This window comes from Setaria viridis, chromosome 9 (assembly GCF_005286985.2).
Source record: "Setaria viridis chromosome 9, Setaria_viridis_v4.0, whole genome shotgun sequence".
NCBI classification, from domain to species: Eukaryota; Viridiplantae; Streptophyta; class Magnoliopsida; order Poales; family Poaceae; genus Setaria; species Setaria viridis.
In genome coordinates this window covers 2,368,872-2,395,584 of record NC_048271.2, presented here as the reverse complement: position 1 = coordinate 2,395,584, position 26,713 = coordinate 2,368,872, and the positions used below count along the sequence as shown (strand labels likewise).

The 26,713-nt window shown below is 41.4% G+C and overlaps 3 protein-coding genes and 1 non-coding gene across 4 annotated transcripts; 3 read left to right on the top strand and 1 right to left on the bottom strand.

Annotated features, from left to right (window-relative positions):
* The first annotated feature begins 1,570 nt into the window (after positions 1-1,570).
* On the top strand, positions 1,571-3,352 carry LOC117836933 (adenylate isopentenyltransferase 5, chloroplastic). The gene has a single exon (XM_034716462.2). It carries the CDS (start codon positions 1,913-1,915, stop codon positions 2,951-2,953), a length of 1,041 nt encoding a protein of 346 aa, XP_034572353.1. The 5' UTR covers positions 1,571-1,912; the 3' UTR covers positions 2,954-3,352.
* Positions 3,353-11,305: 7,953 nt separating this feature from the next.
* On the top strand, positions 11,306-11,392 carry LOC117841192 (small nucleolar RNA snoR114). The gene has a single exon (XR_004637217.1). It is a non-coding gene; the product is annotated as a small nucleolar RNA snoR114 (small nucleolar RNA).
* A 263-nt stretch (positions 11,393-11,655) lies between these two features.
* LOC117840298 (nudix hydrolase 16, mitochondrial) lies at positions 11,656-16,084 on the bottom strand. Its single transcript, XM_034720787.2, has 4 exons — positions 15,801-16,084; positions 14,139-14,256; positions 13,565-13,648; positions 11,656-12,301 (listed from the first exon to the last, which is right to left on the bottom strand). The coding sequence occupies exons 1-4, from the start codon at positions 15,869-15,871 to the stop codon at positions 12,026-12,028; spliced, it is 549 nt and encodes a 182-aa protein (XP_034576678.1). The 5' UTR covers positions 15,872-16,084; the 3' UTR covers positions 11,656-12,025.
* A 6,614-nt stretch (positions 16,085-22,698) lies between these two features.
* On the top strand, positions 22,699-25,738 carry LOC117837174 (uncharacterized). The gene is made up of 9 exons (XM_034716758.2): positions 22,699-23,476; positions 23,605-23,777; positions 24,582-24,668; positions 24,742-24,777; positions 24,877-24,972; positions 25,054-25,146; positions 25,263-25,391; positions 25,502-25,534; positions 25,611-25,738. Exons 2-9 carry the CDS (start codon positions 23,643-23,645, stop codon positions 25,668-25,670), a joined length of 669 nt encoding a protein of 222 aa, XP_034572649.1. The 5' UTR covers positions 22,699-23,476; positions 23,605-23,642; the 3' UTR covers positions 25,671-25,738.
* Positions 25,739-26,713: the final 975 nt, after the last annotated feature.

The window sequence follows — 26,713 nt, the reverse complement described above, 5'->3', positions numbered from 1 at the left end:
CTCTCTAAGCATGCCTTCGCCAACCTTTACCATGAAATCCTATCCCTAACCTTGCTAGAGGTGAAAAACGATCAATGACCCATCTAAGAATGGATTTGCGATGAGACGATGTGCCCCGTATGTGAGCGGGGGAGACGAAATAGAATATGAAGTGGTCCGTCATTTTAATTTTGAAGGATTGGCTTGTCCTCCGTTTTGAAGGAACAATATTCCCCGTCACTCCCAACCAAACACGTTTGAAAATGAGATCACCTAATTCCATCTCACTTTATACCCTAAACCAAACACATGGCCAGCGTATGATATTATAGTTTCCCCCCGTAGCATCGAGGTACACACCGGTTGGTGCGTCCTTGGGCGCGTGTCCCCTCGCCGGTTTAGTACGTAATAACCAGGTGGTTCTTGTATGCCGCCGAAGTCATGAACAACACAGTACATGATCTGCTAGTTCTCAGCGTGGCATCATTAACCGGATGACGATATATCGGCAGTAGTACGTACATCGTTTTCAATCGAAGAAGAAGATGATGATCAGTAGTTTACGCGTAGAAAGCGACGAGGCACTCAGCTCCTGGACGCAACGATTTTGTCCACAGGGAGGTCAGGTCAATCGATCGATGGATGTCAACTCTTGGCGCTCTTTTTGCATTGTCGTGACGGGCAGAACGCACTCCCGTCGTTGTTCCTACCCTATCTGAACCGAATCATTGAGGAGGCAAGCAAACGCTAGTCCTCTTCGGCCTTGCATAGTTGCATTGGCTCGCTGCACATCGATCGATCAGTAGTCAACCGCAGTCGTTGTAGCGCCGCCGAAAAGCGCCCTGGAAACGCCAGGCCTCCCCTGGGCGGCGCGGCGAGCTCCGCTCGTCGTCGTCGGCAACGGCAAACACGTTTGGTAAACTGCTCTAGCGCGAGGGCACATCGCGGCGTTCGGTGACGGCCCACTTGTCGAGTACGGGGCTGTGCCTGCCCGTGGTACGGAGCGCTACCATGTAGGCACCTGATGATGTCGCAGCTAGCAGGGCCCCGGCTGCGATGATGGGGTCGCGACAGCCATTCGCGTGTCGCTTCGCCAATGGGAGAGAGGGCCAATGCCCAACCGTACGTTGAGAATCACTCTCGCTAGCGAGCAGTGACTCCACTGAAACTGAAGCTCCCAATTCGGTTAGCACAGGGTGGGCGTTTGGATCTTTAGTCCGGACTAAAATTTATGTCACATCGAATATTCGGAGGCTAATTATGAGGATTAAACATGAGCTAATTATAAAACTAATTACATAGATGGAGACTAATTCACGAGACGAATCTATTAAGCCTAATTAATCCATCATTAGCACATGTTTACTGTAGCGCCACATTGTCAAATCATGGACTAATTAGACTTAATAGATTCGTCTCGCAAATTAGTCTCCATCTGTGCAATTAGTTTTGTAATTAATCTATGTTTAATACTCCTAATTAGTATCTAAACATTCGATGTGATAGGAATTTTAGGAGTGACTGAAGAAACAAACACCCGTAGTATTTCAGACGCATTCTCTGATCCCAGAAAGCCTAGACCCATGTTCAGAGTTCAGAGTTCGGACCAAGGCTGGAAACTGGAACCATCCCCGTTCCAGACTCATTGGTTCTCCCTCCTTCTCGCCACCAGTAATCTCGCTCCATTGAACCCATTCGCCGCATCCAATCCATCCGCCACAAGTCCACACCCGAGCTTAAACTAGTCCCTCAAGAACACACCCGCACTACCACTCCACTTCACTATAAATACGGGCTGCGATCCTCTGCTCCTACGCGCCCCCAGCCAAGCAAGCAAGCGAGCGACCAAGAACTCCAGCAACCAGCGAAGCTAGCTGACCAGTGATCGATCACAAAGCTCCGGCAGCAGCGCAGCTCTAGCGTATATATATCTATGGCACTGTCCATGGCGGCCCCCGCGATGGCAGCCGCGCCCGCTTTCCCGAGGCTGACGATGCCGCTGCCGCCGCCGATCATCACGCTCCCGGACGCCGCGGTCCCGGTGCCGCCGCCGCTCTCGGTCGTCGGCAGGCAGCGCGTCGCGGCGAAGCACAAGGCCGTCGTGGTGCTCGGCGCCACGGGCACCGGCAAGTCGCGCCTCGCCATCGACCTCGCGCTGCGCTTCGGCGGCGAGGTTATAAATTCCGACAAGATGCAGTTGTATAAGGGGCTGGACGTGGCCACCAACAAGGTGTCGCCCGGCGAGTGCGCGGGGGTGCCCCACCACCTGCTCGGCGTCGCGCACCCGGACGCCGAGTTCACGGCCGCGGACTTCCGCCGCGAGGCGGCGCGCGCCGCGGCGGGCGTCGCGGCGAGGGGCCGCGTCCCCGTCATCGCGGGAGGGTCCAACTCGTACGTCGAGGAGCTCGTGGAGGGAGATCGCCGCGCGTTCCGGGAGCGCTTCGAGTGCTGCTTCCTCTGGGTGGACGCGCAGCTCCCCGTGCTGCACGACTTCGTGGCGCGCCGCGTCGACGAGATGTGCCGGCGGGGTCTCGTCGAGGAGGTGGCCGCGGCGTTCGACCCCCGCCGCACCGACTACTCCAGGGGCATCTGGCGCGCCATCGGCGTGCCGGAGCTCGACGCATACCTCCGCTCGCGCGGCCTCGACGGCGTCGGCGACGACGAGCGCGCGCGCATGCTCGCCGCGGCCGTCGACGAGATCAAGGCCAACACGTCCCGCCTCGCCTTCCGCCAGCGCGGCAAGATCCAGCGGCTCGCGCGCATGTGGCGGGTCCGCCGCGTCGACGCCACGGAGGTCTTCCTCAAGCGCGGCCACGCCGCCGACGAGGCCTGGCAGCGGCTCGTCGCCGCGCCATGCATCGACGCCGTCAGGTCCTTCCTGCTGGAGGACCAAGAATACAGTAGCATGGTCACCGCCGCTAAGGCCTCCATCTTTGCCTCCAGGGCCGCTGCCGTCGCAGCCGCGGTTGTCTAACACGTGGAACTCTGCCTCAACACATGACCATGTCGCTGATGCCAATCTCCATTGGCGATCTTCGCAGAGCTCGTCAGCTCAGCAAGGTAGCAACACCGGAATGGCTGCATGCTCTGCCGCGGTCAAGCTCGCGGTGACCGGGCAGAGCAAGCCTGTCCATATAGTTGACCCTGTTCCGGGGGAAGTAATTATTTTCTCCCCCATTTTCTCTGTAATTTTTGTACGCGATGATCGGTTGAGTGCGAGAGCGAGTTTTGAGCATGTTCCAAGAGTGTGTAGTAGGCGGCGGCACTGTTGATGCAACCGGCTCTTGCTGTAAAATAGAGAGAGAGATCTTGGTAAAAGTTTCATGAGCAGAAATGATTTCTTATGAGATGAGATGTGAATATTTGCTAGTCAGTATCGTAATCTGAACTTTCCATGGTCACCATTGAGTTGTGTTATCAAGAATCTCACTTTTTGCGCACTTACAATAGTCTAGGACTATATATATGCTCGTGCCCGTCTCCTTTTTATTTTCTTTTCTTAACTGAGACCTTTGTGCAGCATATTTGGTGTTTCTTGGCCAAACATAATGCAAAATTACACTGTATTTGTACATTGAGCCTGTTTATTGGGGTTCGTAAAACATTATTGACGTTCTTTCTGTTACCATGATGTGCACGATTCTCCTGCATGTTTAAGAAAGAAATTAAACTGCATTTGCTTAGTGACGCTCTGTAGGCAGTTTCTGTTGTACGTCCTGTGGATAGAAGTTGACATATGAATTACTTACGTTGTCTCTTTGACTCTTTCCTTGTGATCATTTTCCAACTCTAGTACTTGATCTGGGAAACATTCTCATGCATGATTGAGATTACTTAGCGGAAGGCTTTGCATGTCATGGTCAAACCATCACATCATCAGGGCGCTGCTCTTGTTGTAGTTGAATATATATCCAGCCTGGTGTTCAGAGTCAACTCCAAATTATTTGTAGTTGGCCAATGCCTAAGTATGATTTTCCAATAATGTGTTATCTTCTTCAACATTGTCAAACTCTAGTGAGTACTAGAGGCCGTTAAGCGAGTGGTATGTAGTCTGCAGCTAGTGCCTCTGGCTCTTAAGGTCAACCAAACCACACCTTACTAGAATCTTATAACAAAGAGAATGAACCTATTGAGCAAGCACCTTTCTTGTTTTATTTCTTTGAATAGATTCTTCAGTCAACATTAGCCATGACCAACCGTTTCGACATTACTGATGAATGATGATAATCATAGATAATAATACTCCCCTTGCACAATAATGTGCTCTAGAGGTTCCTGATTTCCCAGTAATAAGCATGATGTTGATAAAAGTCAAAGCTTTTTTATGAGGAAGAAGAAAGTCAAACTGTCTGCTCCAATAGAAGGTCAAATCATTAAAAAACATGGTGTAAAAAAGGAAGTGGAGATTAAAGGAACCCCCCAAATAGCAAGAGGGCCATCGTCGAGCATTGAGAATGTTATAATATTTAAAGTCAACATAAGAACTTGCAAAACTTTCTTTTCGGGAAATGGTTTGTAGTGCACCACTGAGTCCTAATGAACCACAAAAAAACTCTAAACTGGTGGTATATAAGCCGTTCAACTTCTATTGGGTCCAAGTGCTTTGCATTATATATATGAAATTAGTAGTTAGGTTGAGCAAACAATTATAAGATTAGACTCCCCAAAGCCACTAGCACCTAGAAACCCAAACCAGTCCATGGTATTATCATTTGCTAGAATATTTTGTGCATATCAACCACTTCGGTGGTGTTCTTTTCTTTGCTTTTCGTTGAAAAGTGGCGGCGATATTTGTTGATGACTGGCTGAAAAACGGTTTCCATGAATTGCATAAAAATTTCCTTTTCATGCAACAGTGAGCCAATCATGGTTGGATCCACTTGTTATCCATTCATATTTAAGTATTGTATGAGTTGTTGCCCAAAAAGTTTTTGCTCTTTGTTTCTATATAAGTAATTAAATCTTGTATATATGCAAGGAAATAGCTGACGCCAACTCTGGGCCAGTCCACCACTAGCCACACTGGGTACAAGGGATAATATATAGTTTCATTATTTAATCAACCCCCCTTCCGAAAGTGTTAGACATCTTGCATTTGTCTTATTGTCTTTGGTTGTGGTAACTACACATGGTAGTTTAAGTTGCTGTGTGCTCTAAGGTTGCTTTTCAGTGGTCATGTTAATTAACCGTGGCTGCTATATGCTTTCCATGGTGATGTTAATCATGGCTGCTATGCTTATTATTAACTTTAGGCCTCCCCAAAGGCCCAGAGTCTGAACTACCCCATGGAAATCCAAGAAGAACACTCAGTAACTCACCTACCTCTATTTTGTTAGGAAGGCGGCTAAAATGCCACAGCCAAGCCAAAAGATACCCAACGCTTAATTAAAAATCCTTTTTCTAATACTGCACTAGATAGATGTAGGAATTGCTGAGGTGAGAATGACAATGTACTCTCCAAACTTGAGAGACACACATTACCAAAAAGGAGAAATGAAAGCTATTGCATGAATGTAAGCCAAGGGCATGAAATACAAAACCATGTCTGCCCATTACAAGCTATTCTAATTAGGATGCCTGCCACTTCTTGCAAGCCTCTAAGGATGAGCCCTGTGGCCCCTTGTCCTGGTTTAAAGCACTGGTCAAAAGGAATTCTCTTGTACCCCCTATACTGAACCTTTTTTGTTTTATATTGAGGGTGACACTAGCATTTGTCTCTTCCTTTTGGTTTTCTTTGTGCGCATGTAATAGCTTATGCAAAGCCTGTGGTGATCATTAGGTATATATTGTCATCTATAGGAGGGTTCAAAGGCTCCAATGGTCTCTAACCCTTCAGGTTATAGGGTAGTTAGTACATGCATGCACCTGCCAATATCATATTTAATTCCTGGTTGTTTTCTTGTTTATTTTATAATGAGATGCTTCATTGTGCTTGTACTTGCTCAGGACTACCCACCAGGAAAGTCGGTCATCCGTATATGCACCAAAATTAGTTCCTTATTAGGCCAATTTGCAAAAAAACAATGCCAAACATTTCTTATCTCTCCAGCTTCCTAGATATAAAGAATGCAATGTTTATTAATAACCTTTTCGCAAACATCCACTTATAGTTATATCTTTAATTTTGAATTGGAACCTATGAACATCGCACTAACATATATAGCTACTTTTGTAGGTGCAAATGCAACCGAATTAATGCGATGCTACACTTCAACCCTTATTGGATTTGATATATAGATATATCATCTGTACCATCTGCATTTCAGTGACTACGACTTCCATGCAACTTCTTCAACAAAAACCTACACGGAACAAATGATGTTTGCGCCTTTCATTTACTACTCTCCAAAAAACACAGTCATTATATGGACTTAAGCAAGTTCTACATTAATTCTCCCCTATTTGACAATTTAACCCCTAATCAGACGCCTACATGCGTAACGACAAATAGATCAATAGTTAAAAAGATGCAAAGTGGAGCGTTGTCAAGGTTATCATGTAGTCTACTATCATTAGACTTTCTTGTCACTGGCATTATCTTAGGAGAATTCCAAATTGATATGCTTGAAAACAATGTGAGCACGCATGCATCTTGGTGCCTGGCTAGAGCTAGGTAGCTAGTTCGAATTCTGATTCTATCCTCTGCGTCCCAAAGCAGACTAGAAAAACTTGCATCGAATGGTTACGGCTATGTCTCTAAACGTCATCTTATTTGCCCATCCCGGTCCCTGAGTCTGATTATTAGGAATTTGTTTGACCATCTTACTTCATTGACACCTGCCAATAGTTATCTACATTTTTTTCATTCGTAATCCCTCTGTGACACCATCCTCTCATGAACAATGTATGCACATGTAATTGTCTGATTTGTTGCGTTGATGCAGTGCACAGACGGTTTTTCTAGTCCTACAATAGAAAATGAGATCTGCGTTGATTTCTTGGAAAAAGTATGTAACTTGTCATCCAGAGGTACAAACTGTAGGATTTGTCAACCAAATTGTTACACTTGCACACAACACTCAGAAATACATATGTGGGTGTTAATTAAAACGTAAACGTATGATGCTTCAATTCTTGTAAAAGTGTCAATTTGCTATTTGAGGATTTTTTTTTTCTTCTAAAAGCAAGGGAGCGCAAAGTGCCCAGATCCGCTTAGTTTGAGGATTATCTAAGCTATTTCTTTGGTGAGTTACCTGCACTCTTCTGTTTATGTTGTTGATCTTTTTTTTTTGTAAAATATGTGTAATGTCGGAAGCATTTGATTCTACAGCTGGACCTTCCTGCTGAAACGATGATATATTCTCGTTGGGAGATTGCATATCTCTCAGAGGGCAACCAAGGAATACCCTTTTTGGGCCACACTGAATTCATGGATTCTTAGTATTCACCACTTGGAATAAATTTTCCTCTCTCTAGGAAAGTAGCATGGAAAAGCATATTGGCCGCTTCGCTTACATTGGACATAAGTCAGTTTCTGGTTCTTCCACTGGTCACTCTAGCTATAGAGTCTAAGATATGCTATGCCCTGATAAAATTGAAAATTGAGCTGCAAATGATGATATAAAGTATGGATGATTTCCCTCCCTTTCATATATAGATGTGCCTGGAGCATCAAACTACTATGTTAATGTTTTTTTAAGAGAATTTTGCAGTTACCTATCGCTTTCAGGTATACAAAGTCTTGATGTGATTGTCACACATGCTTACCAGTAAAGGCCAAAAAGAAAGGAAGGTTACAAGAACATATCGAGCCTTTTATTAAGAATTGTGGAAAGTGATTTGGACCTAGCTTTGCTAGTAGCATATAGACAGTTGATTAATTAAAATTAAATATTTTTGAACTCACTGGAAAAACTTGCTACTTAAATTAAATTTGTGAAACAGCATACAGGCGGTCAATTCTGGATTCTTGTATTGAGGAATTAGAATGTCGGACGAACCAAATCTATAAGTCTCTGTACGCCACTTGCAATGCTAGCTATTTTATATATTGCATAACTTTTTTTTTCAAGGTTAGTTAGTTAGTTACCAACTTACCACACACTGTCCTTCCGACTCATCAACCAAAACATCACTAGTCAAAGTTAGTAAAACCAAATAATTTGTAACAGTAGGACTCGAATCATGGCTGTTAGCCACGAAACTTGCATTACACATATGCAACTATAGGAAGAACAACCATTTGGTACAACGGAAATACTCTGTCCAGGCATAAATAAGTGGCGTTTTGGGATTGTTTTAAGTCAATACTTTCAAATTCCGGTTGTATATTACTTTTTATGGGTTGAGTTTGAATATTTGAAAATGATACAATGCTATCTAGATCTGTCTCAAACTACGGTTTCATAAAAGTACATTTGTGTTATGTTGTATAAATATTTTTTTCTAGACCATGTCGATGTCCAAAACGGAACTTTATTATTTATTGGAGGGAGTAATGAAGATGAGAAACCATTAGCTCATTGTTTCAAGTCCATAATTTTCTAATAAAGTTGAATATATAGAATTATAGAGTGTCCCCTTTTTTCTTCTAGTACCAAGTTTTTTTTTAAACGAACATGCAGGAGATTTACCTATTATATTAACTGAGGAGAAGAGCCCAGTCAGGCAAAGTTACAGAGGGGGGGGGGGGGGGGGGGGGGGGGCAATACAGAATTGAACAAAGTTCTCTCAAGCCATTTGCTCCAGCAAGGCTCCACGTTTTAATTTTTCTACATTTTTTCCAGTAAGCCTAGTGGTAGGAACAAATGTTCCCTCCTCCGAAGAACCTAGTGTCCCATTTTGAATTTGGATGAACTTGTTGATGCGTTATACTCAAAGAATTAACTATAGTTGTCGTTTCAGGCAAAATCACAAGAGCAGTTCACTTGCGTATGGAATCAAATAGAAGTGGAACAAATTCTTCCACTGAACGCAAAAGGAACAGCACTAATATTTTTTTAAGTTAAAATATGTCTAAGCTAGTTTATTACTGTATTCGTTGAAACTTATGCCCGTCCATCCGCGCCATTGCTTCAGCTACAATTGTAATTTAAACTTTAACTTCTTGCGGTATAGTATTATGTTACCAAACAGCATCACTAACTATCTCTGTTTCACATGCATTCTCATTCAGAATTAGAGGATTCTTGGAGAGCTTTAATCAGAAAAAAGAAAGTGTAACTATCCCTCTCCTTGTTCGGGGTTCCTATGCATCTGATTCTTGCTTTGACTAACACTTGGAACCATGCATATTTTGTCTTATCTCTTCTTTCGGTGCATGGGGATCCTATGCGTGCACTACTTATGTCAAAATACACGGCATGTATCTTCTCACTACAATATTGCAAATTTAACAGCCTTGTACATTTGGCCAGTGAGGAGACAAAGCAGATGTTCTTACTTAGCTTCAAGGAATATATCTGTAGAGTGGTTGCATTTGGCAAATACCACGTACGGTTGGTGAATGAAGTTTTTGGTTTGTCAAGGTCATGCTCTGATGCTCATGTTGGTGAACGTCTCTCTTCCAAATAGAGTGTAGAATAGCTTGCTACACAAAGTTACTATTTTTTCTTCCAACATTTTTACGGCCCTTGAGAGGTACCACCAAGTTATACAAATAAGAGTAAAAAAATCCCATAATATAAAACACTCTTTTTATTTAAAAAAGAGTAAAAATATGTGAAGCCGGGGAATATACGCGGCTCTCATTGGTCAAACGAACCCCTGTCCTCAAATTGAGATGGCATTTTTTTAGCTACAATTCCCGTTACAGAAACTTCCCCATGGAACTTTTTAGCCCATTTCTTCTTTTTCAATAACGGCGCGAGATCTTTTTTTTTATAATGAAAAGAGTTCCGATTTCATTCCTTTAATAAAAGAGAATCAATCCACACATTATTACACGTAGACTAACGCTACACGCACCACCGTATAAGGTTTGAATAGAGCATCCAAAATATCAAAAGCCAATTCGTAAACTAAACGTCCATCCATGGTAAGCAAAAAAAAGTGAAGAGCCGTATATGCATCTTAATCTTGTGAAAAGAAGTCCCTCCTTTATTCTCTTCATAGCTTATATATGCATCTACCGGCTGCTTTCTGCATGCATTGGTCTCATGCTTGTTATTCCCGTCTCATCATCAGGAAGATCAACAGTGAAAAGGCGAGGAGAAACAGTCACTCTAGCTTCCTAAAATCAGTGAGATGCATGATACATGGCGTCGCGTCAAGCATGAATTCACGCCCAACTCGGAACTGCCGTTTCTCTTGCAGGTTAGCTCCAGATTGCACGCAACAGTGAAATGTTGCGTCCAACAGGTTGCAGTCTGACTACCTGATGGTATCGAAGTGAAAAGATTGATGGATCGATCGTGCATATGGATGCGGTCATGCTCATGCACTATCTCTCGGCTATCTGTGTCTATAAGTGTGCATCAATCAAGTTGCTTCGAGTAGGATTCTATTCTACAACAGAATTCAACAACACTTCATATGTAGTCTTATTGGCAGCTACGTAATCCTTCATGGAATTAAAAAGATGGCTTCATCATCATGAGAAAGTCGTTTGAAAAACACCATCTTTCGGCGCAATTTGACGGCAAAAGCAATGGAAATTTTTGCTTCTCATCAGTTCACTTTGGCAGCTCCTTTTGGGTATATATATGGTAGTACCGTGGAACTGGAAGAATAATCATTGTACTTTGCGGCCTAGTTCTTTGGCTGAATCTCAGGCCTGGAATGTAAGACTAAAGAGGGCCTCAAACATATACAAGGACCAAAGTTACGTACACTAAACTTTTTTAAATATGGGAAAGAGATGAAATTATTGTGGTAGCAGCCCTTGCTTAGAATTCATAGTTGATACGGCAGAGTTCCTGTGTCATCGCGCCCAAAGAAGTACGGAAAGCACTACCACACATTGTTTCAGCAGCTAGCGTGCATGCTTTTTAGCTTCCTTTGAAGATAAAAAAAAATGCATGATTTATAGTTCTATAGTTCACTAAGTCGATTCCGCACCCAAAAAACAAACAATAACTTAGATGGTTAGTAGATGCGGCTATACTCTCTACCAACCGAAGATCAAATTCTAGACTTGGTGTTCTGTTTATCTTATTATATATTTTTGGGTTTTGTACTTTTGTTTCATGCAACCATGGCAGTATTCCCAATTCACTGCGAGCCTGCAGTCCGTAGCAGCTAATTGCCTCATGAAGTAGGTATCTAAGCTTTTGTTGGTCAGTATATCACAATGGGGTGGTGCCGCAGTTGGCTAGCGCGTGGGTCTCGTAGCTAAAAGCGAGTGATCGTGAGGTCGAGAGTTCGAGCCCTCTCACTGCACACCAAAGAGCAATGATTAAATCCTGTGCTAATGTGACTGGTTGGGTCCGTCACAACTGACTGATCTCTTGATTAGCTCAGCACGCATGAGCTCTCTTCTCTCTCTTTTTTTTTTCCTTTTGTCTTCCATGTTTGCTCCTTGCTATATACCAATGTAAACTGACGAACTCTTAGCAGATCCTTACAAACAGCCGTCATCTGAATAGCAAGTAGAGTCAAAAAATGGATTTGCTCAGCATAGCATTATCACCAGGATCACTTGCACTGGGAATCCACCAAGATTTCTTCTACCCGGCTCACTCCCAAGCCAGCCTCTGCTCGAGCAAGACAGATTGCAAGGTTCTGGACGCACTGCTCTGTGACTCCCAGTCAATGGTGACCTTTTGATTTCAGTTATAGCAGTCAGGAATACATAGCATATGCATCTCCAGAATCAGGAGCGAGTTACAAAATGCGCACGGTGCGTGCTTGCAGCACCGAGACGACAGCAGCTGAAACCGAGAAATAAATATGTGCGAGAATCGACACTTAAAAGTTGTGATAATTCTCGTCTTGATGAGATATACCCCGTTCTGCTAAACTAGATAACCATCCTGACATGTGACATCAAGGGTCAATGACCACCCAGCATCAAGAGAATTACACTGTATTATTGTATTCTGCAAGGTTGGCGCCTAGGGAAAGAGAGACGATGAACAAATTGGAGGACCGCTGATAGGTTCAGCGGTTAGGCAGGGTCGCAGTCGGTACCACCGCCACTTCTGCTCCACTTGTCATGCCACTCAGAGAAGCCTGTGAGCAAGGCCTCTTGCATCCACTGGTACCGGCACTGTGATGCAGCTTCAGGAACCGTGAGCCAGGTTCTCTGCCGGGTGCTCTGTTCAGGCCATGAGGTTAGCTCTTCCTTTACATGCAGTGCAAACACCGCAGCTCTGCACATACCCTCAGGACAGCACGCATCTTGATGTGTCTTGCTTTTGAAGTCATAAAAACCCAGAAGATGCTGATTCAGAAAGCAAATGGCACTGTATAAGCTTATAAGTATAATGGTAAGATATATTGATTTTTCACAAGCTTGAATGACAGATAAAGCTAGCAGCGTATATGTTGCCATCATGGTCAAGCATTGGACACTGTTTCATGATGATAAAGCACTAAGCACAATGATTAATAGAAAAGCTAAGGATATCTTCAGTGGCACCACATGCATTCATTGAGATTTGAGAACCTTCTAGAAAAGAAAATCATTTGATTTCATGGGTCTTCCACTATGCAAACATCATACATGTGAGCACAAAATTGTGACAGGAGAAGAAAAACGTCATCACGATTGTGCTATCCAACATTCAGATTAGAATGCCAATTACAACCTTAAGAGTGGCCAAAAGAGTTCCAACTTGTGGCAGTAGAAGTACATGCCAGACTAAGCAACAACAAAATCCAATCAGCGTAACTAGTTCAACATCAGCATCATGACCCACTGAGAACACTACCACAATGTGCACCTCATGTTTCTTCCACTATGAATGTACGCCTGGCTTGCATTGCTAGATAAACTTTAATGAAAAATCTAACAGAAGTGCAGGCCAGCCAAGTATAATTTCTTTACCACCAGCAAATGCTATGCAGTTGTACTGTGTATTGCATGATACACGTTGCACATTAAGCTCATTCAACTACAGGATATAAATTAATGTGAATCATGTCTCATACAACTTGTGGGACTAGTGAGAAAGATTGCAGCGAAAAAGCCACTAATAAGATTACAAGAGTGCTTACTCTTGGCTCAACATGAATCATTCAACAAGAATCCAACCCAAGAAAAAAAACACCAACAGCAGATTATTACACCCTTTTAACATAGCTTCCAGTTTTCAAGGGAGTCAAACTCCCCTATAAAGATTATTACTGCATGTTAGTAACTCCAATTTAGGTTACAGAACAACAGAAACAAATTAGGACCAAAGAGGGGAACCAAAAGCATGATTCTGAATAATAATAAATTTGCAGTAGCAGCTTAGTACAGTCAAGCCAAAGAAAATGTGTCTTCCTAATTAAGCGTAGCACTATAGAATCTAATGCAGTGCTATGAATACTGACACTCCATACCATCTAAGAATATCATTTGCATGAAGTCAAGATGGAAGCACAGGGAAAAAAAGTATCAGGACATGGCATACATTAACCATTGGAAAAATATTAAATGACAACGGGCAAAATGAAAAGGCAATTTAAAAAAAAATAGCAGTGTTTATAGACATCTTACCACTATATCACCTCGAACTCCAGCCTCTTCTATAGCTTCTCGAGCTGCTGCCTCTTCAACAGTTTCATCATTCTCCCATCCTCCCTGCAACATGAAAACCAACATAACAAAATTTTACATGGTAGCCCGGTGACATGTACCCGACAAGTTTATGAAAATGACATGGATACAATATGAATAAAAGCTAACACCATGTATACCTAATGACTAATCTGAATGACATAGATATAGATATATAAGTATTTGCCAACATATCAACAGGCCAAATTAAAAAAAAGACAATCTTAGCAAGGACATAGGAATTCAGATCGGCAACTCAAATCACTAAAGTTGCTTCATCTGGATTTCTGAGGGACGACGCACTGGCACTTGGGAAACTAATTGAAATATTAATATGCACTGCTCACAGGGTATAAGTGTTCCAATGTAGTTACATGAAAACTCCAAAATAGAACAAGTTTGCAATTTGCAATCCATGTAAATAACTAGCAATGAAAAAATAAACTTGAAACTTTCCCGATTGTATTCTAATTGTTGCATGGATATTTCAAATGGAGATGTTACAGTACAGTACCTTTGGAAACAAAAGACCAGGTCCACTTTGGGAATTTATCATGAGAACTTCCACAAGTTTCTTCTGTTTGTCATCAGAGGTTTCATCATTATTAGCTCTATACCTAAATGGTATGCACCTGCAGAATAATGAAAATATTCAGACAATACACAAATACACCACTATGAAAAAAGTGTCATGGCATTTCTTAGGACCCACAAACGCAAAAGTTGTAGTACAAGAGAACAGGTTACTGATACTTCTGAGTTACAGGATACACCAAATCTTCAAGGGATAAAATAGTAGACAGTTCTCTGAGGTGATAAAATCATGTCCGGACTCCGGCGAGGGACTAGAAAATAGCAATATAACTGTGTAAAATGCGGAATTTGACCACTCTGAGAAGTAGAAACTTTGCTATGTTCAGTGAATAATGATATGTGGTAAGCTTGGTAAAACTAACATGGTATATGCATCTAGCATAATGATCAGAAACAGACAAATAAACCATAAGAGGACAAGGAAGCACTTAAGAACGTCGATTCCTGAAGTACACAGAATACATTAAAGGCTAGTGATCTATGGTGAAGTTACCACACGCAGATAGATAGTTACCTTTCTAGTTTCTCTAAATGACCCTTCCAGATATTATTGCCTAATCAAACTTGGGTTAATTTAGATCGCCTATTTATACTAGGAGGCAGGAGACCTTTTATATTGTAATTACATGCCCATATGTAATATCCTGAGAAGCTTTACAGATTCTCTTATTGCTATTATACCTGACACGTCTCATGATACAAACTCGCTTTCTACAAGCTGAAGATCAGTCACAAACTTGACACAAGGCTAGATAAGGAAAAACAGAACTATATAGGACTCTAGACAAAAACATGGTGGGGTAAAATAAGGCATGAATCATAACAAGCACCTGGATATCAACACTGATCTGTGGCCTTTTGCTATCAGTGACAATGACAATGACAAGAGTACCCTATGAAACCAACCATTCTGAACTGTATCTATCATTCTATCTATCAATACTGACTTGAGCAGCAATACAGGGCTGCTTCACACATTGGGAGACAAACTATTCATCATACACCACTATTCATTTCCATCACGCCCTAATTTTGATGCAAACAAACCTGCTTTTACATCTCACTTCATGATAGACACGTCCCCACTTCCTAGCATATTATTAAACACCATCTAAGTGAAATAAACAAGTAGCAATCTCAAATACTGTCGCTATCATAAGGTGTTACAAGCTAAGATACTGCGCATTGATTAAGACGACCAGCTCAGTGCATACATCAATCCAAATATAGCCTAACTGCACACATGAAGTTTTCTTTTTTTCCTTTGGAATAAAAAAGAATGTATATCCAAAAGCCAGCAAATCCCACAGCAAGAAACAATCGACTCCCCGGTGGCACACTGCACCACCACACCACAACGATCCATTCACCGGAATCAATGCTACCGCGCCGTACGCTGGTGAAGAATACGACGCGCACCGCACCAGGCGCCGCATTTAGGTCAAGAGGGCAATGAGCCCGCACGCACGTAGCCATCGTCCCCCCAATCCAACCCGAATCTAATCAGGAAGGGAACTTTGAAGCACTATGAGCAATAATTGGGAAGGGAATCAATCAGTCAGTCAGTCAGTCCCGCGCGTACCCGGCCACTAGCCGACGGCCATCCTCGTACCGCTGCTGATGCCGGCCCGTGCGGGCCACCAGGTCGCACATGCTGCCCGCTCCGCCGACGCCCGCTTCTCCCGCAGCCGCGCCGCGCCGCTCCTCCTCTCTCTCCGGCGGGGGTCGTCGGCGGGCAATGCGGCGAGGGCGAGAGGGGAGGAGAGATTTGTGCGGGGCTAGACAGAGAGGAGAGGGAGGGAGGTAGATAAAAGGTGGGAGTTCCTTGCCGTGAGGGCGCCCTGTTTTTTCTTTTCTTTTTTTCTGCTGTTTGTTCCGTGCTCGCATCCTGGCTTGCTTTTTTGGGCCGCTGGGAGCCTGGAGTCGGCTCGGGCGGCTTTGGCCGCTTTTCATCCAGAGGTCGTGAATCGTGATGGGCGGCGTGACGTGCTCCACTGCTCGGTTTTCCTTCCACAAAAAAAAATACAAATCTCTTTTGTAGATTTTTATTTTGCTTTACATGCAATTGCCTTTTCTTCAGTTTTTTTTTACGATTTCTACACGTTTTTATCGAACTTGCCTTGTTACGTGAAAGCTTTTCGTGTGATCTACATGGCACGTCAGAATGAGATGGCATGAGTTTTGCTAGATTTTGGATTTTTCTTTATTTGGATATGTCTCATTGCGTTAATGGTACATTTTCTAAGAAAGGTCACAGATAAGTTGCTACGCTATCTACGTGTTGCTAGCACATTTTCAAAGAAAAAGGTATATAAGTGTGGCATTCATCACATCCTACTCAATGTTGATGGTGTGTTTTGAAACAAACAAATTAGATAAGTTAACCTAGCTGCTTTTTTTGGGGCGTTTGGACTCGTCTCCGGTGGCTAAAATCGCTTTTCATCTAGAGGTCGTGATCGACGCCGTGACGTGCTCCGCTGCTCAATTTTCCTTCCAAAAAACAAACCTCTTTGCAATATTTTGTTTTGCTTTACAAAGAATTGCCTTTTTTGACGTTTCTTCTACGATTTCTTCACTTTTCTATATAAATAAATTGCTTACGTTACGTGAAAGTTTGTTTGTGTGATCTACATGGCACGTCAGAATGAGATGGTATCCGTAGATTTTGAATTTTTCCTTAGTTTGGATATGTCTCATTGCGTAAATGGTGCAGAAAGAACACAAATAAGTTGCTACGCTATCTACGTGCCGCTGGCATATTTTTAGGGGGTGTTTGGGAGGAGGGTATTAAATTTTAGCCCCCGTCACATCGAATGTTTGGACAATAATTAGGAGTATTAAACTAGACTAATTACAAAACTAATTACACAACCTCTAGGCTAAATCGTGAGACGAATCTATTAAACCTCAATGTGGTGCTACATCAACCATTTGCTAATGATGGATTAATTAGGCTTAATAGATTCATCTCGCGATTTAGCCTAGAGGTTCTGCAATTAGTTTTGTAATTAGCTTATATTTAGTTCTCCTAATTAGTATCCGAACATCCGATGTGACAGGGCTAAAGTTTAACCCCTGGTATCCAAACGTCCCAAAGAAGCTAGATAAGTGCAGCATTCATCACATCCTACTCAATGTTAACAAGTATGTTTCAAAACAAATAAATTAATAAGTTAACCTGGCTTGCTTTTTTGGGCTGCTGGGAGTTGTCTCGAACGGCAAAAGCCACTTTTCATCTAGAGGTCGTGATCGGCGGTCGACGTGCTCCGCTACTCAATTTTCCTTCAAAAACAAATCTCTTTTGCAATTTTTTATTTTACTTTACAAGGGATGGCTTTTGGTTTCTATACAATTTCTTCACTTTTTTTTAATTTAAATTGCCTACCTTCCGTGAAAAAATTTTGTGTGGTCTACGTGGCATGTCAAAATAAAAATGGCATGAGTTTTGTTAGGCTTTGGTTTTTTCTTAGTCTGGATATGTCTCATTGCGTTAATGATAATTTTTCTAAGAAAGAACACAAATAAGTTGCTACACTATCTTAGTACCGCGGCATATTTTCAAAGAAAAAGGTTAGATAAGTGTGCCATTCATCGCATCCTACTCGATGTTAATGTTGTGTTTCGAAACAAACAAATTAGATAAGTTATGGTGGCTTGCTTTATGGGGCTGCGAGGAATTGTCTCGGGTGGCTTTAATCTAGAGGTCGTGATGGGCAGCGTAACGTGCTCTACTGCCCAGTTTTGCTTCTAAAAGATACAAATCTCTTCACAAAATTTTGCTTTTGCTTTAGCTGGGGAATTGGCTTTTCTTGAGGGTTTCTTTTATGATTTCTTCACCTTTCTATCTAACCTTTTCTGTCGTTCATGAAAGTTTTCCGTGTGATCTACATGACATGTCAAAATGAGATGGCATGAGTTTCGTTTGGCTTTGAATTTTCTTAGTTTGGATATGTCTCATTTTGCGTTGATAGTGCTTTTCTTTAAAAAATACAAATAAGTTCCTACATTATCTACGTGTAGTTGACATAGTTACAAAAAACTATGATAGGTTTGTCACTCATCATATCCTACTCAATGTTGTTGGCATATTTCGAAAGAAACAAGCTAGATAAGCTAGCATGACATATAATCTATGTGGCATGTCGGATTGCTAGAGTTCTGTTTGGGTTTGGGATTTTTCTTAGTTTGGATATGCTCTACTGCGTTGGAGATGCTTTTATGAATAAATAACATGGACAAGCTTATACGTTTCCTCATTGTCAATGACATGTCTCTATAAAAAGTTGGTACTCCTGCGACATATGGTGTTTTCATGAAGAGAGGCTATAGAACAAAATGTTTCCCATATGCTCTGCGTGGCATGTTGGTTTGACAGTGCATGGGTGCCACTTGGATGTGTGTTTTCTTTTAGTTCATATGTCACGTTGTGTGGCGTGCGTGTGCCACCTCTGCGTCTTGCCTACTCAATTCTGTGTGTGCCGTCTGCGGCCACCACCAGGTTGCCGTCCCGCTGGTACCACCAATCAGCGGCCACGACCACGTGACAATTTCATGGCTACCCAGCAACAGTCGAGACCGGCTGCCGACCGCCTGCGCCTGCGCACCCCATTGTCGAATGGAACGAGGAAATCTAACCGAGCCTCATGTTGAAAACTGAGGCCCGATTCACTCATGGACATGGGCCAGGTTGTTCTGGCCCGATCCTCATCACATTGAATTTGTATTGTTTAGATTTAGAGATGTTGGTCATGGCTTATGAGATTGGTCTCTACCCATATGTTTGTAAAATTGTTATCCACATGAGATCTTGTTGAGTAGGTTGGATGAATAGTGCTGCTGCTGTAGCGTAGAGGCTTCTGCATATGCGAACGGGTTCTCGCTCCAATTTTTTTTAAGATCCTTTTGTTGTGGCTACGTCAAGCACCTGTTGCAATGGGTCCCTGGCGAGAATGAAAAGCATGAGTAAACGGGTAGGCAAATGGGTTACCCACATGACCCACTGAAAGAGATGTTGGGTAGGCAAATGGGTTACCCACATGACCACCTTTTTTGACCACATGACCACATTATTTAAATATCTCTATGAAAATAGATAGTGCTGCAAATGCATGTTCAGTGAACAATATGTATAGCACGAACCACCAAAATATTTTATCAGTCAAAGTAGTGGTCCTAAGTCAAAATATTATCTTTTTTTTATTATAGAGTAATGTGATAGGATCATGGATTCAGATATTGAGGAGTGAAAACTGATGAATATAGATATATTCCCTCACGTACTTTAGACAATCGTGAGATAAGAAATATGTCATGTATTTCAGTAGATAATTAGAAATGTTTTCATACACACATATTAAGTTACTATATTTATGAAATTTATGCCATGAAATTATTAAAGGTATTTATTTTTTATGAAACAAAGATATTTAATTTTTAAGCAGAAATAACATGTACCATGCTATTTAACTTGGAATGTAACACTTTTCAAACACACTTACACTTTCATATTCAATGGTAAAATTTATATAGTAAATTTTGGAAAATTGTGTCTTTGAAAGCTAGGTTCTTGCTACTTAGGTTTCTCATAAAAGAATTATATAGTTTATGTTTTTGATGATTTCAAGATCAAAGTGACACATAAAATGATTTATAGTATTTCTTAGTTTTCTTTGCTAGATTTTTTAGCTAATTGTTTATATTTTATAAGTGTTTAGTTTACATTTTAGCCTTTGTGTTATGGCGAGATTGTATGTTTATCAGCCAAATACTTAGGATGCTTCAAATAATGTCTTGTAATTAACAAGACTCTTAATTAAAAGTAAAGTTTTTACGTGATAAGATCCATGCATTAGTTGAACTGATAAGATATTGACATAAGTTCACACAAAAAATTCATTGTGTACTTACATTTATTTTATGCTTAAGATAATATTTAGTAATCTAACATAATCCACTAGAATTTTTCAGGAACTCAACATCTAATGAAAGATATTGTTCTTGAAAATACATTCTTTATATGAGAACTCTACATCTAATGAAAGATATTTTTCTTGAATATGTTTATCATATTTGTCATTTTAGAGTTAATGTTTGATATTAAGTTTTGTGGAGTGATAAAAAAACACAAATATTTGTGACCTGCCATGGGATTACGACAGCACCAATGGATCATTGTATAATTGTAGTAAATTGGGTTGGGGAAACTTCTAGAATCAGAAAAACTAATCCCTTCTTAATATCTCCTTTATCTCCATACTTATTTACACTTTAGTCCTTACACTATTAGTCAATTACATGTCACACACTTGTATACATACATCTCATGCTACTATATGTTTTCTAACTCCTAATTCCTTTGTTAAATAGTCTACTACTACTTCAAAAGATATACAATATTTAGTTCAAGTGTTTCATCATTCAGCCGCTCCTTGATTAAGAAGCAATCAATCTCCAAATTCTTGATTATGCCATACTAAATGGAGTTGTTAGCAGTGTTGATTCTTGACTTATTATCATACCAAAGCTTCAAAGTACCTTACATTAGCTCCGTTAAGATAACAAATTCTTCACTCATAACATTTCATTAAAGAACACTAACATAACTCTATATTTTATTTTCAATGTATGTTCATAACTTTATTTTCTTTTTAATTTCTCCTCCAAGCTCGCTACCTTGCTTCCTTTTTTTGGGTCGTTGGGAGTCATCTCTAGCTGCTTTGGTTGGGTTGGGCACTTTTCATCTAGAGGGTATGTTGGGCATGTTAGATTAAGATGACACGTTACATCGATGATACTTTATTAAGAAAGAACACAGATGAGTTATTAAATTATCTAACAAGTTAAGTTCGGCACTCATCACATCTACTCAAGTTGATGGCGTATTTCAAAAGAAACAAGCTATATAAGCTAGCATGTGACGTATAATCTATGTGGCATCAGGGGCGGCGGGGAATATGCAAATAATACACAAAAATTGACATATAAATTAGTGAAAATTTAAGCTTAATCATGTGTCAACATTAGGTTTTCCGTGATCATGTGATCGCCATTTGTCTCAAGAAAAGTGCTTACTATATGGAGAGAGTAGTCGCGTAAGTTACCCGAAGGCAAGGCTTTGCGATGATGGATCTCATGAAAAGAGGTGTTGAGTCTATTGAGGTTGAGAAAATGCAAATTCTGCACCCCAGTGACCAGTGATGTGCATGGTCTGGCAAGATGGCTTCTTGTTGCGACGAAGAAATATTAAAAAAATGATATTGTTGTTAATAATAATGGAAGTTTTCAATAATGAAGAACTGCAAGAGCTGGTAAAAGATATAGCTTCAGACGTGGAATTCTACTCCCTTTTCAATCTATTGTATATGGACCAAGGGAACAACCTACAAGGAGAATGTGAGGAGGTTCTTGAAGTCACTAGGTCTGAAGTATGCTGTTAGGTATGCTCTGTTGATTATTTCTTTAGCTGCATTGTTGTACATGTACCTCCCGTTGATTTGGTTTTGATAGATTCAGTTTTGTGCAGCTGGAGCTGAGCAGTTTTGATCCTAACTTATCACCTTCCTGTTAAACCATGTTTGAACATATAACATTCATGTTAAACCATGTTTGGATAGCTAGTGGGTTGGGCAGTCTATGTAGAGTCTAATCTATTACAGTGGTGTTATTTGTGCCTATGTGTAACACCCGATTATATTAGAAAATAAAAATTATTTTCAGTTTATTTGACCGGTGATTTTGTAAATATCGTTGGAAGCAACTTCTCTGCTCTGGTGTCCTTTTCATTTCTTTCTCCAGCCATTATCTTTCTTGGGAAGCAGTTGTACAATAGATCATGAGAGCATACTTAAAATCATATCATTTTCAGTGAATCCATACCATGCTGCTTGCTCCACGTTTGTGTGGGGACAACGGAGTCATAAGTCAATTTGAATGAGAAAGGTTCAGATGCTATCGTGCTCCCAACACGTGGATGCACCTTTAAATGTACATAAAAAATTCTTCTAAAAATATGAATGGATACTTCTTGTCCTCTTCTACCATCACACAAAATTTGAGGATGAAAAAAAATTTGTGCAAGAAGAAAAAAAAGGATAAATAGGTGCACGAATAGTTGCAGATCTAGCTGAACCCGCACCGTTACTATTTATGCATTGATTTTTTTTTGTTTCTTCTTGCAGACTAAATGGTTGTTCAACATGATCAGGGCCATGGTTTCTAACATAATCTGCATCATCCTACGTTTAGGATCAGCGTGGCAGTTCGGTTTTCTGGTATATGTGTCCCCGTCTCTTCTTATTGGCAAACAGGTGCATATAAAGTATAATCGGAGCAAAAGCAAAAGCAGAGCTAACCCGATCCCCTTGGCAATAGAGTCACCGATCATTGGATCAATCCTAGTATCACGCCCGTGTTTTTTTTTTTTGAAATAAAAGGCCCGTGTATAACGTCTGTGCGCCGATTTCTTTGGCTACCCAGCAGCAGCAGCAGCCGAGAGCGGCCGATTTCTTGGCCCATTGTCGGAATGGATGGAGTTAGAGTGACACGGGCCTGATGCTGAAAACTGAGGCCCGATGCACTCCACTCATGGACATGGGCTTTTCAACTTGTTCTGGCCTGCCGGGCGCGCGGCCCACTCCGCCCTCCTCGACCCGGCGGTGTCACGGCTGCCTAAGCCCTCAACAAGTCAGCAGTTTGCGAGTCACACAGCATGATTGCAGATTGCCCGGCTTCTCCTCCAGGTTTCAGTTGGCTCGAATCGACAAGTTCCGAGGCTAGGATTTGGCGATTCCTCTTAGATTAGGGGCCTGTGTCTCTGCGGTGGCTACGACGGCAGATGAAGAATCCACGCTCCGATCCCGCTCCTGGCGCTAGCAGCTCGCAAGGATCCGGAGAAGCCTTTGCGAGGATCCAAGGGCGAGATGCCGCCGGGGTGAGCTCATGGACAGGTGAAAAGAAGACCAAGTTCCAAACCACTCCTACTCCCATGGATCTCGACAAGACTGCACGCCGGGATGACAGTGAACAGGCTGACAAGCAGATTGTCCATGTCATCGACCATCATGAACGGGAACAAGGGGTGGGGCAGATCGAAGGCTTTGACTGGGACGACGAGATGGTCAAAGAGGATCTCGATTCTTATTTCAAGCGGTACCATGGAATTCCTGATAATGACGATGATGAGGCTTGGGCTCCCATGGATGACCAACAGCTTAAAGAAATGGAGTTACGGTTCGCCATAATCGCATCAAAGCTCACAAGGTAGCTATATTATTGTTATGAAAATATCAGAAAACATTATACAACTCTTACTTTCTGCATATACTTGCCTACACTGATCTGTCATCTGTGTAAAATTTACTCCTTACTGTATGCCTTATTTCTATCAGATGTTGAAGGGAGAGGAGCTGGTGGGGAGCTCAGAAAGATGTACCCTCCAGATACTCTTGAAGAAAACGGGTATTTTCAGTGGCTTGAGCATGATTTTGAATGGTACTTTGATCCTGTATACTGCAACTTTGCTCACTTGGAGGACTACCAGCGCTTAGCTCTTCCTAATACTGTAAGTAACACTCAGCTCAACTATTTCTGTGGATCGGTGTTCAATTATGCCAAGTCTTATTGCTATACCCACATCGCCATATTCCTTAGCTGTGATGAAAAGCCTCTAGAGGCACTGGTGCATAGTGGAATTACAAGGCTTGATGATAATACCTGAAGAGACACGGGTCAGCTAAATTGAACAGCGGAATAACTACTAAAGAGTAGTTTGATGGACCAGAATGTTTCCAAGGAATTATCTTTGGATAGAAGCACGTAGAGGTTGGTAATCTGCGTGTCTGGATCATGGCATAGGAAATCCATCCTATTTTACTATTTTTGCTACTAATGTTGTATTTATATGCATTTGTGTCATTTTCCATATAATTTTTGCGTGTTTTCATCGCTAAAATACTGAGCATTTGCTTGGGACAAAGGCTATTTGCTGTAGTTGTTGTTTTTGTTGTGCAACTAGATTTTGAGAGCTGTTGCACTATCCCATCCCGCTTTTAGTGAAGGGTAAGATGCTTGGGAAAAGGATGAGATAATAGCCTAGGACTGTAGAACTTTTGAAAGGATAATAATGCCTGCTTCTATAGAGGCCTTGATTGTATAAGCCCCAATACAGTGGTGCTTTGCTTGCGTGCCTCTTTGCAAGGGTTGTCATAAGCAAGAACCTGATCAATGCAGAAGACCGAGTCAATGCACCGGGTTGTCATAAGTTGGCACTGGATGTACTTCCATTCTGGTCGTGTCTTTGATACCACTTATAATGTTTAATTAATAGCAATAAATGTGCTATTACTAATATTTTTCTTTTTTGCAGGGTGAATATATGCACTGGGAAGATTACCACAATACTTGTAGTACACTTCGGAGCGAACAAGAATTTGTCTATTTCTTGGAAACTAAGGTATGCATGATGTGATTGATTGCTATATTCTGATCATGTTAATATGGTCTTATAGCCTTTGCATCATATGCAGTGGTTTAAAAATTTCCGGAGTGCTGAATCAAGTGAGGTACAAAACCTCTTAAAATCTATCCTGGTTATTGGATTTTCATTGGTATTCTATGCTATAAATTCTCAGTCATCAACCGTAAAGCTATTTTTTTTGTAGCGGAAAAGAATCGAGCGTGTTGTCTTCTATCATGCTGTAAAGATCGCAAAAGAGTGCACCCATATTTTTACAACTTTGCTTCACACTGGCTACTCTGTAATGGCCCTACTCATCATATTAACATATTAAGTATTGCAGCTGATAGTATTTGACAATTACATATTTATTTTTTTTCAGGAATATTTGTGGAGCATTAGGTTTGATAAGACTTGGTATGAAGACTTTGCTTGTATCTATTTTGAGATTTGGAAACTGATTGCTAAGCAAAAGGTTGGATTGTTGCCTAAATACACCAACTAAGAAATTTATGGTGCTCTTTTTTCTGTTTGTCCCAGCTTTATATGCATATTAATCAAGGATACATTTCTTTCTTTAACATTGCTTAGATGAGTTTCAAAGGTGCTTTAGATCAAGTGAAGGAAAAAGGCATGTGTTCCTTGTGCCGTTTTGAATTGGAAGCTGAGCTTGACAATGACCAACAGTGGTGGCTTGGTCCTGGTCCGATGACACGTCATGTAGGTTGCCCTTCTTCACAGATGTTATTTGTTTAGAAGTATACTTCTAATGCAAAATTTTCCCCCTATTTTATCATCTGTGGCTAATTGCTCATATTTTCTTTCTCCAGTATAATATCTATGTGGCTGAAATTGATGAAAATGTAAGCTTCGTTTGTCATGGTATCAATGTCCAACTGTGATTTTCTTCTCACTGAAGCAATTTTTTTCTGTATGTAGTTAACAGATGCTGAAGCTTATAAGTTGGTCATGGAGGCCGTCAAAAAATTCGTTAGTTGAATGAATTTCTTTCTGAGACATTCGATGTGATTCTATTTTCTAGTGCATGTTTAAATTTGCTTGATTTATGGAAGTGTGAGCTATATTTATTTTAAGGTTCGAAAACTCAGGATTTATTATGATTATGCCAAAAAGAAGTTGGATATTGCAGAAAAAATCGGCTTGATCCCCCCACCTCCCACAAAAGCATGTACAATTTTTTTCAAGCAAACTTGCAAGATTAAATGCTTGTTCAGACCCATGAGTTCTAACATAATCCGTATCATCCTACTTTTAGGATCAACGTGGCAGTTCAGTTTACAAGGAAGGAGTGTTATTGACTACTACTATATAACAAGCCGCTAGTTATTGATTAATATATAATTGTATTTATGAATCTCTATTGTTTCATATGAAATAAAATATAAGTGAGGGTAAACTTAAAACTCACATGCAGAACCAAGTCAAATAGATAAGAGAGTGCATTCCTCACTCATTTATATATTAGAAAAAAAAAGGAGAAAATTCTGTCAAACTTGTTTTATTCGAAAGATTTCTGCTTCATCAGAAAGCCCGAGGGCAGAGGCACTGTAGCCACTGAATCTTTCTTCCTGTCCTTCAGACGCAGCGACGCTCTCCAATGTCCAGGGGCTCGTGGGTTCTTGCCAACCCAACGTTTTTCTGGTAGACGTGCGCCCGTCGCTTCTGATTGGCAAACAGGGCCGGGGCATAATAGTGATATCGAAAGCAAAAGCAGAGCTAACCCGATCGCCTTGCCTACATACAGAAATCACCATGCTGCTTGCTCCACGTCTGTGCGGTGTGGGGGCAACAGAGCCACAAATCAATCCTAGTCATTTCGCCGATCACGTCAACCAGCTGGAGCACGTTTTACAGAATTTTACAGTTTTATAACAACTCTCGAGAGAATTCCATCCGTCCGGAGGAGAGAATTCTAAATAGTGAAAACGTGATTGCCGTAGCAGCAAGGAAGAAACCACAAGTAAACACTCTCTCCTTCCTCTGCCTATTCATTAATCCGGTCTTATCCGTCTAGCTAATCA